Here is a 14,443-nt window from a genome sequence, read left to right as displayed (position 1 = left end):
GAGAAAAATTTAGAAAATAAAGGAACTAAAACATTACTTAAGAGAATTATGGTAGGTTTTTGGTTTTTTGTTTTTGTCTTGAAAGAAGCATGTTTTTAACAATGGACAAGTACTTAYACTGCCAGAATTCCTCACTAATCACTTAACTGATCTTTCTGTTTGTGTTTAGCAAGTTTATTTTACCCACCTCATTTTCATTCACTAGCTGCATTACACACCATAGGATCTTCAGGCTCCACTGCTTTTCTCAGCTTCCCCTAACCAGTCCTACTCTCTACTCTTTCGATTTTCTACTTCTTACCCCATTATTTTTTCCTCATCTGACAGAGGCTCCTAGTCCCACTCCGCGGAGCCAAACACATCTATCTTCCTCTGCAATTTGCCCTGGTCTCCAGTGCAGCCAGCTCCAGTTCTTTGTCAAAGCACAGCCTCTCTTCAGGTCAGTTCTCTCCTCCTGCTGGTTCCCACCCAACTTTCTTCCCAACCCATGCTGATCCACCTATGATCCTGTTCCAGTTTCCTTCTTTTCCCTTTCTCCCCTTCTTTAATCAGCCCTCCAAAAATCCAATCTTGCCCTATCCTTAATGACTCTAATGACCATGACACTAATCCCCTTTAATGCTAGAACAATCCCTTCGCTGTGCCATAACTCCAGGGAGCAGCAAAGCAAAGGCATCACGAGCAAAAACAAACAGGAAAAAAAAAACTTATAAAAAAAACTTTTGAGCGAGTGTTCTTTGCCTTTGCTTGCAAGCTCCCTTTATCCAAATTGCAAGGAAAATTCAGTCAGTTTGGAGCACACTCTACAAAGAGCAATCCTGGGGGAGTTCACCCACCATACGACCTACTATTGTGTGATGTAGCTAATTTTGCTCCAAAAAAATCCAGCCCCTTATATGGGCATCTTAGCAAGATCACCACAAAAACTTCATGCAAAATACTATACCAATAGAAAACACAAACTGTATTAACAGTTTTATTCATAGTATCACTTTGTTTCTAAGTGAACCAGAACTTCCACATGTTAATAACACTTTCTGCCACAGTTTGGTTAATGCTATCCATATCTTCTACCTGATAAAGGGTTGGTGAAATCCGTTTGCCCTGCAGAAGTACTAGAGGCTGCATGTGATTCAAGCTGAACCTGGAGCCAAAGGTTTAGAGCTTCCTGAAATTCATGGTGTATGAGTTCAATGTTGACGTATTCCATCCACAAATCCTAAGGCACAAAAGAATCAAATTACCATGACCATTTTGTTCATTATCACATATTGCAAACACATTCCAGTAGCTCGGACATTAAAATAATTAAAGCTAGAGCCTGTAGTTAAGTCACAGCAATATACTACTAGAAAAAAAACACTACAGAAATAAAGCAGCAAAAGTCTTATCATATATACAGTAAGCCATGAAAAAGATAATTAAAACACAGCTCCTTTTAAAAGGAAACAGAAAATCAAATTACCTAAGTAGAAGTAAATAAAAAAATTAAAACAAACAAACACACAAAGCAGGCTGTATTTTCAATATTCACATATGCTACAAGAATAAAGCAGAAATATACTAGGAGGCACAAGATGAGGCTCTTCCAGAGCCTCTCTCTCAAAGCCCTTTTAACTATTAATGTCTCTTTAGGCTTAACAGATAGAATACTACACACTTCCCACTTGCTAACTTAAATTTGATCCAGACGTCTTACAAACTACCAATGTGAGCAGATTTGTGCTTCCAGTCTTTTGTTATTTAAAGATCCAATTTAGATACTTCTATACAGTTCTCTAAGAAAAAAAAAAGTTATAGAATTGTACAGAATAAGGACTGCCTTCTCATTAAGGCATGCAAGAGGCCCGCATGTGAATTCTGACTTAAATATAAAATAAGGCAGTTTGGGACAGCATAGAATTTTTAGTTAAAAAAAGCAGAGCTGTAAAGCTACGGTACTTGCCATGGGCGTACTAAAGACCAGTGACGCTAAGTGTCTCACACTATTTGTTAAAGTGCACCCACTTTACCAAGGGAAGTGAATTTTGGATCCCAGACTGTGGAGTGTTGTAAGCACTTCACCTGYTGATTCTGCATGATTTTAGCAAGTCTATACGCATCGTACTGCTTCGGCAAAGACGGAATGTACGTGTCTCCTTTCTGAAAGCTCTCTTCTTCTAACCACAACACAAAAACATTACAAAGCCTGAGAAGAAAAAAAATTTTTTTTWAAAAAAAGGAAATAATAAATCAACATGAACCTTAATTACACGTAGAACATCTATTACACAGTCTGGTTCTGGGAGTTAAAGTTAAGGCAACAAATCATGCTATAAGGAGAAATAGTTCAAAATTTAGATGTTTTAGATGCTCTGAGATTAGTTCACTAAGTGTCAGTTCAAAGACGAACATGGAAAGGTGCTGTTCGGAAAACACAAGTTTTTTCATCATGTTCCTCAATTGAAATAAGCCTTTTCCATTCCTTAAAACATTTTAGTAGCTCTTCTTTGCAGCTATTCTAGTTGGAATTTATTATTTCTTCACACTGCTGTGTAACTTCATACACAACATTGCATATATTGTTTTGCCAGTGTTTAACTGATGACTGCTATGCATTAATTAATTAGATATGTAAGTTTTTACAGCAACTGGAACAGCTTTGCCCAATACATACTAGAATCGTATTTGTCCTTTCCACAAACCTTTCGTCCTCAGTCATTTAGACAAGTCCTTTCCCTGTCATTCCAGTATGTGTTCCCGAATAGGCTGCAAGGTCTTGTCTTCATACTACTGATTGAATACAGAACTAGAACGTCATTAAATCTTCACATTGTGCTATTAAATAATCATTAGAAAACTCACGTTTTCTATACAAACGTAACTGGTGAGAAAACAAAACTAGATCGGTCCCAAGATTCAGCCTTGATGAGCTCTACCAGTATTTCCCTTCCTGTCCAGCTGGCCACGAAACTTCCTGAGCATAATGTTTACTTGGCTGCGGAGCAGTCCAATTTTCTGATGGACTGGGGACATGCTTTGAAATGAAAGGCTGACAAAATATTAATCAAGTTAWAGCCAATGATTATTTTTCACATAAGACTGAGAAGGATTTATGATTTCGCTGGTGTGTTTGTACGGTACCTATTGATTGCTGGGGAGGAAGCACTTAAAAGTTTAAGCTCAGTATGCCCAAAAACCCAGAACAAGGGACTCCTTCCAAATAACCCTTTCAACTATCGTTTCTCGAAAAATCCAGATACTGTAATGCCATAAATATTTTGAGGTAGCCTTCTCAAACCAGAAGTCTCCGTGTAACAGAAACAAGAAACATGGTCTTCAGAACAGCATAGTTAAGGCTGCAGCGTACATGAGGTACAAGATGCTGAGGAATAGCCAAGTTACAACYGCCCTCAAAAACGAGCGTTCACCAGCTGAGCTGCAGGGGACCACGCACATCCTCTCTGCCCGCTCCAGCGCCAGGAGACGCGCTTTCACAAAGCTTTTGGTTAAGCAAAGACATATCATTTTCCAGCTGGCATCTAACACACTGACTGCTACCACAGCTCAACTTCAGGACAGCAGCTGGGTAAACTGCACTACCTGAATCAGGTGTTAAAGTCTCAAGTTTACTCCTTGCTGAAGCAATTTTACTCAAGACATAAATTTGGGCCCTAGACTGTGACAGACAGACATACACAAAGTAGCACATTTACAGCAAGCTACATGTGTACGGGCAGTGGTTGTGCCTAAACAAATATTTAATTAATGTCATTCCCATACTGGCAAAAGAGCAACGTTCTCCCAACATCCCAGCAGGAGAGTGACAACTATATCAACACTTTATTTCTAGTAGTAAAAAAATAAATAATATAAAAAAATAAAAATAAATAAAAATAAAACACACTGCATCAAAAGAAGAACAGACCTGACCATGACTCCATGTGTACAAGAAGTTTCTGCAGTAAATCTAGCTCAGTCTAGGGTCACATCCCTTCACATCTCTCACTGTTAAGACTATGCTCAAGTAATTGCTCAGGTCACTGTGCAGAATGAGACTGAATGGAAAAGGTTTTCTCTACCTGACGAGTTCCTTATGCAGCTCTGGGGACGTCAGGTAATCTGGTGAGCGGCTCCTCTTCTCCGGTGATCTGTCACTGCCATCTGCAGGACTTTCCACCCTAAGTGCTTTGCTAGCAGCATGGTGGAAGTCCGCTACCTCTATTAAGCGCTGCTTCATTTCATTCAATAAGTTAATATGAGCTGCACTCTGGAAGAACCTTCTTCCAATGCAGCCATCTACAGGTAACCTACAAAATGAACAGAAAAAGCAAAAAGCGTCAAATCAGCATCTCTGCTAATAAATTGATCTTTGGTTTAAAGAAATTGCTAGTACCCACCACTTTCAGATGAGACCTTAGCACAAAGCTTTTACTAAYCCCACTTAAAATACAACATATGTTAGTGCTCACTATTCTGCTAGAGCCTTTATGATCAATGGACTCACCCATACTGTGGTCCTGGTCGATGAAGATAAAGGAGGAAGAATTTCTGCCAGATTAGTGGCATGAGAGGGTGATCAGCAGGAGTAGCAAGGGCCTGGTGAGCCCAGCGGTAAATCATCAGCCTCTGAAGGGAAGGCACTATGGGCAGCTTCAGCTGGGTCTGCGCTTTCTGCAAAAAGAACATTTTCAAGCAAGTGTCTCACTGCAGTTCCCTGTAAGGAGCAGTTTTCCACAAAAATACATATACACAAAACCAAGGGACAACTGTTCTCTAGACTAGTGCCCAAGGGCCCGAGATATATGCCAGCCAGCTTAGACTCAGCCCAAGAAAATCTATTTTCATAAAGTTTCCAGCTCAAGTTCTCCACCAAAAGATATTGAAACAGCTAAAATGAAGGACAGCTCAAAAGTTACACTTCCAGACTGGACAGCTTTGGTTTCAACCTGCTTCACTCCAGACTTGCTAACTGAATTTGGGCAGGAAGATTGCAAATATGGCTTAAACACACCTGACTCTTTGTGCCTTGTTAAGGGAGAGACTTGAACAATTCTGAAAGTTTTGGAAAATAATTCAGCCTCACCTGCAAGCAACCAAATAGAAAACACTAAAAGCCCAGACTTAGCTGAAATTCAGATAATACGAAAAATGCTCTTTGACATAAGACAACGTTTTCCAACCTGTAAGACAAAAATATCTGCATTTCCCATCTCAGCAGTATAAAACAAATCCACTGTAGATTAAGGTATTCAGATGACCCAGGAAAAGAAAAAAATCATAYAAAAGCACTAATTACTGAATTAAGTTTTCAGTAAACAATAATACATAAAGACTAGACATTTAAATAGTAGCTTTTAAATGCAATAAATGCATAAATGCAACGTTGCATAAATACAATATTCAAAAATGTAACAGAAACTTAGCTTTCCAGGAGAACATATGCCTCAAGCAAAGCAAAAAAAGGCATTATATAGTTATACTTTTGCCTGATAAGAAAAAGTGCATGAGGTAAACTAAACAATCCAAGAGAATACTTTCCTACAGCAGTTTTCTGTAAGAGAAGATGGTAAACAGTTCTCTCACCTTCAAAGCTTGATCTGGAGTTAAATCATTAATAACCAATTCCCCCTCCACGACTCTGCGAAGCTGTGAGTCTTCTTCAAATATTGACTCCATATTTAACACTACCCATGAAAACCAGACCTGTACAACACAATAGTAAAGAAAATACTGATCACAAAACCAGGCAGAGGGAGATTTTTACCCTTTTCCTGACCAGAAAGTCTTCTCCCAACTCTCATTACAAAGTTGCAAAAGCAGTATCACAGGAAGACACAAGAATCAATGAGTTTCCTCCCTGTCTACATTCATCTATTCGCTTTTGTATTCTATTACAGCTTGTGCAAGAAAGAAGCAAGCAGGTTTGTGGAACCATACATAGAATTATCCAGAGAGTTCTAGATTAACTAACTTACTCAAACATTGTAATAAAGTCTCCTCTTTCCCACCTGCACTAACCATCTCCAGTTGGGATACTGAAGGGTTTTTTTTGGTTGCTTATTTTTTTGTTGTTGTTGTTTTTATTTTTTTGCTTGTAGAGGTACAGAGAAAAGAGAGAGAAAGCCTAATATTCAAAATACTCATCAGAAAAGAACTGATTTAATAGAAGAGTAAGTCTCTGCCTATTTTCTGTCATTAAATGTGTCAGGAAGAAATGAAGATTTAGTATTAATTTTTACTAATGAATCCAATTATATTAATTCTTGGACACGTATCAGGTTAAAGTTTGCTCAGTGCAAAATGTCCATCTTCCCTTTAGCATAATAAAGTTGCAGAATTAGGCTAAAGTAGGATTTTATCACAAGAAAACTCAAACACAGAGATAGGGAGAAAGAAGCATCAAGCGAACGTCTGCAAAAAGCTGCAACAGCAGGAAACGAATAYAACATCCATATATTGCTTGTGTCAGGAGTGTTCCTACAACACCATCACACCACGTACCTGAGAGGAATTTGCATTGCCCTCGATGAAGGAGGGTGTCACATTGCCTGCCACAATCCAGCTAACAAGTGAGGACAGCAGACCTTTGTCACAATGATAGCCTAAAGCATTCTGCAAGGAAACACAAAACACTGTTTTTTGTGTGGACCCAATGGATGATCTACAACCTACAAAAAAAGTCACCGCACCTCAATCCAGGTTTCTTTCTACACCAGGTAGCTACTTCACAACCTTAGTTTAGAAAGCCATTTCTGAAATGCCTGCTTATACTTACTTTCTTGTTAGTGAAAAATTTGTTTTAGAGTTTGCCACTTCTTTCTTTGCAGAGGGTGTTCTAAATGCAGTGTCTAAATGCATATGAAATTCAAAGACTACAGATTAAAATACTAAGAACACCTTCAAATGAAAATCTGTGTTAAAAATAGGTTTCAATTATTATTATTATTTAAATATCAGCTAGATCATTAATCTCGACCTATTCCGAACCAAATTGGATAGCATAATCTCATTATCACTCATCATCATGACTGTTCTTGGTACACTTCATGAAAATGTATGCACATCAAAAATTAGAATGAGCAACATGTAAATTGTCCACTGACTCAACATGCACGCCAATACATCACACCCATTTACCTTGTGCTGTTGGTAGAGTAGTTTTTGTACACAATCTTCCTGACTATACTGGAAAGCAGCTTTACATAAGTGATCCAGCAAGAAGAGCGTTGCCCTGTCCCTGTGCCACAGCTGCTGGCTGGTGAGGACCTGAACCCAGAACTCCAGTACCGCTGCTGACCCCACGCCATTCGGCTGGCTGCTTAGAAAAATGTGAGTCTGTCAAATTAAAAGGTAGAATTATACAAGGGCTTGCAGCTTCAGGAAAAGCCTAACAGTTTAATGAAGAAGTCTAATTCACATGAAGCTCGGGGCCCATGCTTAAAAAAAAAAAATATATTATTTTTACATAGTCATAAGAGTATTGCTGTAAATTATGTGCAATCTCCAATTTTCAAGAGAGTTGCTGTAGCCTAGAGATCTATGGAGTTTGTGCAATCAGAAAAATAGACACAGAGGCAAGAGGACTTCCCAGAGCAGCTGTGCTTCTCTTCAGTCTTTACCTCCCTCTAACACTAGTAGGTCTTAGTTCATGACCTGTCTGCACTAAGAAAACCACAGTATTTTATTTTTTGAGCCAGTAGTATTTTTCATACCTTAACCATAAATCAATGGTCAAAAGCAAAACTTTCAAGTATTAGTATCTGCTGCAATCCTCAAACATAAGCAAGAAACTAGTGCTATATATCTCATTCCTTTGTTAACAGAATTTTAATATGGCATCCAAAAACCTGTTTTCCAAGAAATATGGATGGCACATCTGTTAACATGCCCAAAGTCGCATGGATTGCTAAATATAGGGTAAGGCTAGAATTCATTCCTTATCTCCCTCCTAATATCAGACTGGTACAGATTTTAAGTATTTTCCACTTCCCCCAGAAACATGAAAAGCATTTTTCTATCGAAATTATCTCAGACACTTAAGTAACCCCAGAAACTCAAGACAACACTTTTCCTGTGCTCAACGCCGCTTAAGCCAAAGCATTTCAGGAAAACTAACACAACTTTTTGAGCCTGATGCAGGATATTCCACAGCAGATTCAGTATCCACCCTGACCTTAAACTCTAATCCAGTCAAAAAAAAAACTGCTATTGGGAGCACATCTCAATTTCTTTTCAAGCCCCTCAGGTGCACGTGAGGCACACAGCTTTGAAAACAAAAGGAAAAAAAAAAAAAAAAAAACACCACCACCAAACTTACCTGCATCATACTACTGAGTAGCTTAACGTTTTCTCCATAGCTTGCTCCTGTCAAGTGTTGTGTTACCTTATGGGTAACCTGTTGGGTCATGCCTTGAGGAACTCCACTATCCAGGTGAAGGAACAGTTGAATATAAGATAAAAACCTGGGGATATCAATGAACTCARTTCAATCAATCCTGAAATTTCTCCTACAACATAATATTCAGAAGAGCTGCTTCTAAAGAATTCAAAACTTATATAGTATTTAGCACAGCTCATTAGCACCGATTGACCCTAATATACAGGGTTCTGCTTCGCAATCATGCTGCAGAGTATTAATTGCTCCACTAAACCATATTATAGGCATAGTATGCACAATTCAAGGCAGCCTGTAACTCAGAACAGCTTATCAAGACTTACAAGCACAACATGCAAACTTGCACAAAAGTTAGGAAAAATTTACACGAGAAAGGAGTCTACGTATTGAGGATTTACACTGAAGTTACCTTGCATAGAAAACTATAGCTGCAGTACTACCTGCTTTGGAAAAAAGAAAAGGGGGGAAAAGAAAAAAAAAAAGGAATGGGGCACATTCAAAACTTCTCTGACATCAATGAAACAACCCAAAACTATCTCATAAGTATTTGAAACTGTAAGGCAATCCAAAACCCATGAGAACTGAACAGTGGCTGACACTGCAAAATAAACCTGTTGCCTGGCCTGACTGCACAGCAAYACATCTTGAGTTTTCAGACAGCAAACAGTAGTGCATATGTTTGACATCCCAGAAACTCACTTTCCAGCTTTCTGGAGAAGACARTGTCATCAGGAAAATCTAGTAGGCCCTAACAGATGTTCCAGCAGTAAGTTGCAAGGCACAACCTTGTCAATAGTATTTCAAGACTGCAGCATGCTCAACAGAACTGCAGTAACTATTTGACAGAARCTGTCAAGCTAGTAAGCTACATGTGCCACAGACCATTTTCCGGCACGGAACCCAAGTGGCATAGAGCAGCCTATGCATCTACTGTTAACTCTCCCACCCTCCAAAAGAGGATGGCCCCATCAAGGCTGCCACTTGGGAATGGTCCTTGATCCACTTCAACACTCAGATCTAGCTCAGGTATTGTTTGGGAGACTGCTAGGCAGACCAGGCCAGAAGTACAGCATGGCACTATGTTACTAATTTAGTAGGACAGACAGTCAAGGTCCAGCCCTTGGGAACACTTCCAGTTGTTGCTCAGCTTATCAATATGGACACAGTTAAACAATGTTGCCTGTTCATCTATCTAGCTTATCTAAAAACAACTCTTGTCAATACAGCCATCCAGAGACCAGTTGTGTCGCACAGAGGCAACATCCTGAGAGATGTCCATACACATGATGTCTGCAACCCAGGTTTCCATTTACTGTGGTTGATGACACAGTTATGACAAAAAGTAACTTGGCAAACCAGAAGTTTTTCCAGTCACCTGTGTCTCATTTGTACTAGATGCAAAATCCAGAATGAAACATGATACATTTCACAGTTAAGATTAACTTTCACTGCTCTTTAGCAATAAACATATCAGGAAATTATTATGCTTACTGTTCATTCTTCAGGAGGTAATACTGGCAAGAGTAAAACAGAGGTAAAATTTTATCCAGCACATGGACTACTGTTCTCAGGTATCTAGACTGGACAAGTACACCCAAAAGAGCGATCCCTTCAGCACAGAATTTCTCAACGCTGTCAAAACAAAATAAATAAATAAATAAATAAATAAGCAAAAGCATAGAGACTAATGACAGCAAGAAACAGGTTTCTTTGTGAACTGAGATATACAGACATTCATATATTTTATATAACCTTTGAAGTCCTAGAGAGTTAAATCTACAGAATTTTTCCTTCAGTTGTAGGACTCAGAGATCTGAGTATTTTCTGCCCTTTTGGGGATTTGTGTCCTCTGTTCTAAATAACACTGGAGATGGGGGTAATGACCACATGCAGGTCTTCATCTAGGGTTTCAGCCATTTACAGGTCAAGTTTCTGGCTTAACTAGTCAGCCAGCCTCTCACTCCAGGCAATGGAAACACCTATACATGAAGTTTATCTTTGAAAGTCAATTAGGATGTATGATCCTCTGGACATGAGCTTTTTCTCCACCACCTATAGACGGAGTTCAAAGGACCACCTTACACTAAGTATTTAGGTGGCTACAGTCAGTGGAGATGAATCCTACCCCTACTGTCCAGAAAAATGGATCACTTGCAGCTTCTTCGGTTTATTTACTTGCATCAAGTTTCGGTAGTGCAGATGGGCTGCACATTAGGACAGGACAAAGAATACCAGTCCCACATCTACTCTGAGACAAACTGTAGTATTAAATGTTAACATGCAGCATAGCCCTTTGTTTCTTCTGCTCATTATCATCATTGGCCTTGAACTTTCATGATACATATTATTATTTACACAGAAGATGAACGTCAAATGATTCTTCACAAGGCCAGTGTGATTAAAAAAAAAAGGAAAATTAAAAACATTCCTTGTTTTTCTCTGTGTTCAAAGTCGCATCAAACCTTCCACTCTCAAACCAGAGTAGCTCCATAACAATCTCAAGTTACTCTAATACTATGGGAGGTGCACATATGTACCTACAAATTAACCTTAGCCTCAAGCAATGTCTAGGGGAAAAACTCTAAGACAGTTTCTCTTCGAAGAGTAAAGCAACACTGTATGCACAAAACAAAAGTAGCCAAAACTTTGAATAAGATGATGACATAACTGAAGTGATCCCTGATTCAGAGAAACCTATCAAAGTCTCTCTCCCAGGACTGAAGTCTGCCCCCATATCTGTTCCTTAATCAAGTAGTACATTTGATTCTGTCAGAGGAGAGCCTTATCTACAAACTAGCTGAGAGCACAGGAAAACACTGTGTTGGAACACTGCCAGTGCTAGAAGCTTCAATATTAAGATTATAAAGCTCTCAATTTATTATACATAACCGACCAATAACCCCTGTAATGAAAAGAAGGCTCAGAGATGAACACTGGCAAGATGCCCTCCAAGCTCAGGAAGATGTAACTTAGTAATCACAACTGTTGCACAGAGAACTGACTTTATCTTAACACAAAGGAAGCCAGAGGATGACCTTCGCTTTAGGTAAGCAGTCATAAATTTGATGGAAAAAAACGTTTCTTTCTCAATCGAACAAAGAATGTGAATGTCTCCCTGAGATTAGCCAGATGCATGGGGGAAGCGTATACGTGGCTCAGCCCAACACAGAGTATAAAACCTAAACAACTAATAAAGGAATTTTTGAAGAGAGCAGCAGGCTGAAGGTGGCTTCAACCCTCGTATTCCTTCCCAGCGACTGAGGACATCCATGGTCATGACAGTGAGCATATTATAAAAAATTGGTACAGCAATTGTACTGTGATTTCAGTATATTGCTGTATCCTTCTGCTAAACCAAAAATCTTGTAACATCAAATATCTTTAAATTAAACTTTTATATTAAACATTGCCTCTCCATGCGTGTGGAATAAATACAAGAACCTGGTTAGAGAGTATTGGACTCTGAAATGTTATCAGCATGATTTTTTTTTTCCTCCCCTCACTCTATTTTCTGACTACTCTGCTAAAAAAGCTGAACTGCAGGACAACCCTTTTGGTAGATGCAGTTCAAAGTTATTCCTGCCCACAACAGTCACGCTAACCTCAGCAGTTTCACTATTATTTCTTATCACTGTTTTACCCAAACACGCAGAAGACCAAAATTAGCACTAGCAAAATAAACGAAATGGTATGTTACTCTAAGCTACTATCCTCGATGACAGCTCAACGCCTTGCATCAGAAGTCCTTTATCATCTTTAAGTTCGCACAGAGACGTTAACAGCCCTCAGTTCACCATTAGGCAGGATGCTCAGCAACGAGGGCCATCCACCCGAGGCGGCCAGGAGAAGACACACTTACTCGTGACCAAGCRCGGTCATTGCCAGTGCCAGGTAACAGCCGATGGGGATGCCTGCTTTAACAGCCTTCAGGAGCGGGTGAAGCGTGACCGACTCCGTCATGTCGTGCACGTTGTCAGGTACAGAGACCGCAGGCCAGCCCTGCCGCACGCCACGGTCATTTCTGTGAAGCTTTAACCTCAAAATCAGACCCCATGCCCACTGATTAAAGGAAGWCTCCGGTGTTTCTCCATAACGAACAATGCTGGCTAAGTAGGAGACCTGAAACAAAGAAGCAGCAACATAAGCGAGAGGAAGCACAGCCGTACTACAGCAAGCACAGCGCTCGTCCAGGACCTGGACCAGCTCAGAGGAATCGCTTCTTCTAACATAACCCTAAGTCGGAGACCAAGGCAACAGCTGCTGTTTTTCTGACACATTATTTCGTTAAAGTTTAGCTCAAATCCCCGTTTCTACGTTCTTGCTCATGCCAGTCCTTTTGGTAAACTCTATCAATCTATGCTGTTTGGCCAAAGTTTTCCAAACTAGGTATTGACCTTGGATTCTTTTTTTCTTTTTTTTTTTCCATATATAACATTAAGCCAGTCATATATATAAAATAAACATGTTGCTGAAATTATTTATTTTTATTTATATTTTTATATAAAAAAATGGGAAAAATACACAGGAAGAAAGGAGAAAATGCTGTACAAGAAATACTGAGAAAAAGCACCACACAAATGCTAATTTATATGATACGAATAAATTAATACAAGCATTTTAGACTGAACATCCAAAAAAGAAGAGATTTTTAAACTTGACCTTTCTATCYTTCCATTGCCCTTCTATAACTTGGGCCATACCTTCCTCAGTCACTTGTGCGCTGTAAAAAATGTTTGTAGGCTGTTCAGGTAACAGCATTGTTCACTACTGAAAAGCTTAGAGAGATTAGTAGTTGAGTCTTCAAAAAAATGTAAGATTAAAAGCTAGAGACAAGAGAAGGAATTCTCTTATGTTCACTAGTAATATTAAACAGTCTTTTATTAAGCAAGTATCATAATGGGTAAAGGACCTTTGGAAAAAACAGTTTGTGACCATGTAACTACAGGCTGGGTAACAATGCAAACCAAAAAGGGGGACAAATTTAAGTTTTGTCTCTTGTATAGAAGCTCAACTTTTAAGGCAAACAGTATTATTTTAAGATACTACTATGGGGTGCAAAAATCCCCAGGGAGGTGGTATTTTATGATGTTCTAATACTAACAGAAAAAAAAAAAAAAAAAGAAAAGAAAAAGGAAAAGAAAACAGGGGTCTTGTCCTGAAGTTTTTCAGTCGTTAGCAATAAATTATTCCCTGTAATTCTGAGGAAGGAATACCTGTTTTATACTTTCAGAAAGCAGCCCAGCRTATGGTTTCTGGGGGAGATATTTCTGATATGCTTCCAGGACCATCAATGCAACTTCAGAATGAACAGCTGGATCCAGATGAAGAGCATCCTGTTAAAAGAGTATCACACCAAACTTCGCTCCATTTAAAAAGGTCTCTAAAACCATACTGCTCAACCGCACTAACAAAAATCAACTCTAACCAACCAAAAAAACCCCAAAAAACAAAAAGCCAAACCCATCCTACTACAAACTGTATCAAAATACTGTAATTYCTCTTATCAGCTGCCACCTTAAAGATCTACTTTCTCCCCCAYGTCAACAGGCTCCAACATGACTCTTATCTCACAGCAAAGGCCTCACAAGTTCTCCCAGGACCTACTATTCCTCTGTTTTCATGCAGGTTACCRAGAAATAGGGGGGAAGTAAGGCAAGCGTCATGTCGGAGGATCACCACAGCAAAGGGAAGGGTTTAGTACAATCAAGTGCACATATTAGAATACTGAAATGTCTCGCTGTAGTCACAAATCTATTTTTTTTTTTTTTAACACAGGCAAGACTACTGCCTCAAATTATTTTCTGTTTCTCTGAAAAAACAGTTGACCTGGATTGTGTCCTGAACAGATGGAGCTCCTGGAAAATATTGGATAGAATGGGTTATTCCAGTCTTATATCACACTCAGGGCTCTGAAGTCTCTATTTCAGTCTTAAGTTTTCTTGAATTCTACAAAAAATACTTGGATATAATCCTGCAAACTAGTCATACCAATGTCACACAGACCTCTTGGAGGATTCCTCTGTTTCTTCAGTCACAGATCACCTTAGTCAAGTGACTCACAAAAAT

General features: G+C 39.1%; 1 protein-coding gene across 1 annotated transcript in view; it reads right to left on the bottom strand.

Annotated features, from left to right (window-relative positions):
• Positions 1 to 14,443, bottom strand: part of EPG5 (ectopic P-granules 5 autophagy tethering factor) — a 56,100-nt gene that overhangs the window by 22,719 nt on the left and 18,938 nt on the right. Inside the window, exons 15-25 of the mRNA XM_085322196.1 lie at positions 13,591 to 13,710; positions 12,237 to 12,496; positions 9,869 to 10,009; positions 8,300 to 8,444; positions 7,120 to 7,317; positions 6,484 to 6,594; positions 5,566 to 5,685; positions 4,487 to 4,653; positions 4,062 to 4,289; positions 2,065 to 2,188; positions 1,075 to 1,219 (exon numbers count right to left, since the gene is read on the bottom strand). Coding sequence (XP_085178322.1) covers positions 1,075 to 1,219; positions 2,065 to 2,188; positions 4,062 to 4,289; positions 4,487 to 4,653; positions 5,566 to 5,685; positions 6,484 to 6,594; positions 7,120 to 7,317; positions 8,300 to 8,444; positions 9,869 to 10,009; positions 12,237 to 12,496; positions 13,591 to 13,710 — 1,759 coding nt within the window. The remainder of the gene's footprint in view (positions 1 to 1,074; positions 1,220 to 2,064; positions 2,189 to 4,061; positions 4,290 to 4,486; positions 4,654 to 5,565; positions 5,686 to 6,483; positions 6,595 to 7,119; positions 7,318 to 8,299; positions 8,445 to 9,868; positions 10,010 to 12,236; positions 12,497 to 13,590; positions 13,711 to 14,443) is intronic.

Source organism: Rhea americana, unplaced genomic scaffold (genome assembly GCF_003343005.1).
Source record: "Rhea americana isolate MKP2758 unplaced genomic scaffold, rheAme1 scaffold_75, whole genome shotgun sequence".
NCBI lineage: Eukaryota > Metazoa > Chordata > Aves > Rheiformes > Rheidae > Rhea > Rhea americana.
The sequence above is the reverse complement of the archived record's forward strand: the minus strand, read 5'-3'. Positions and strand labels throughout refer to the sequence as shown.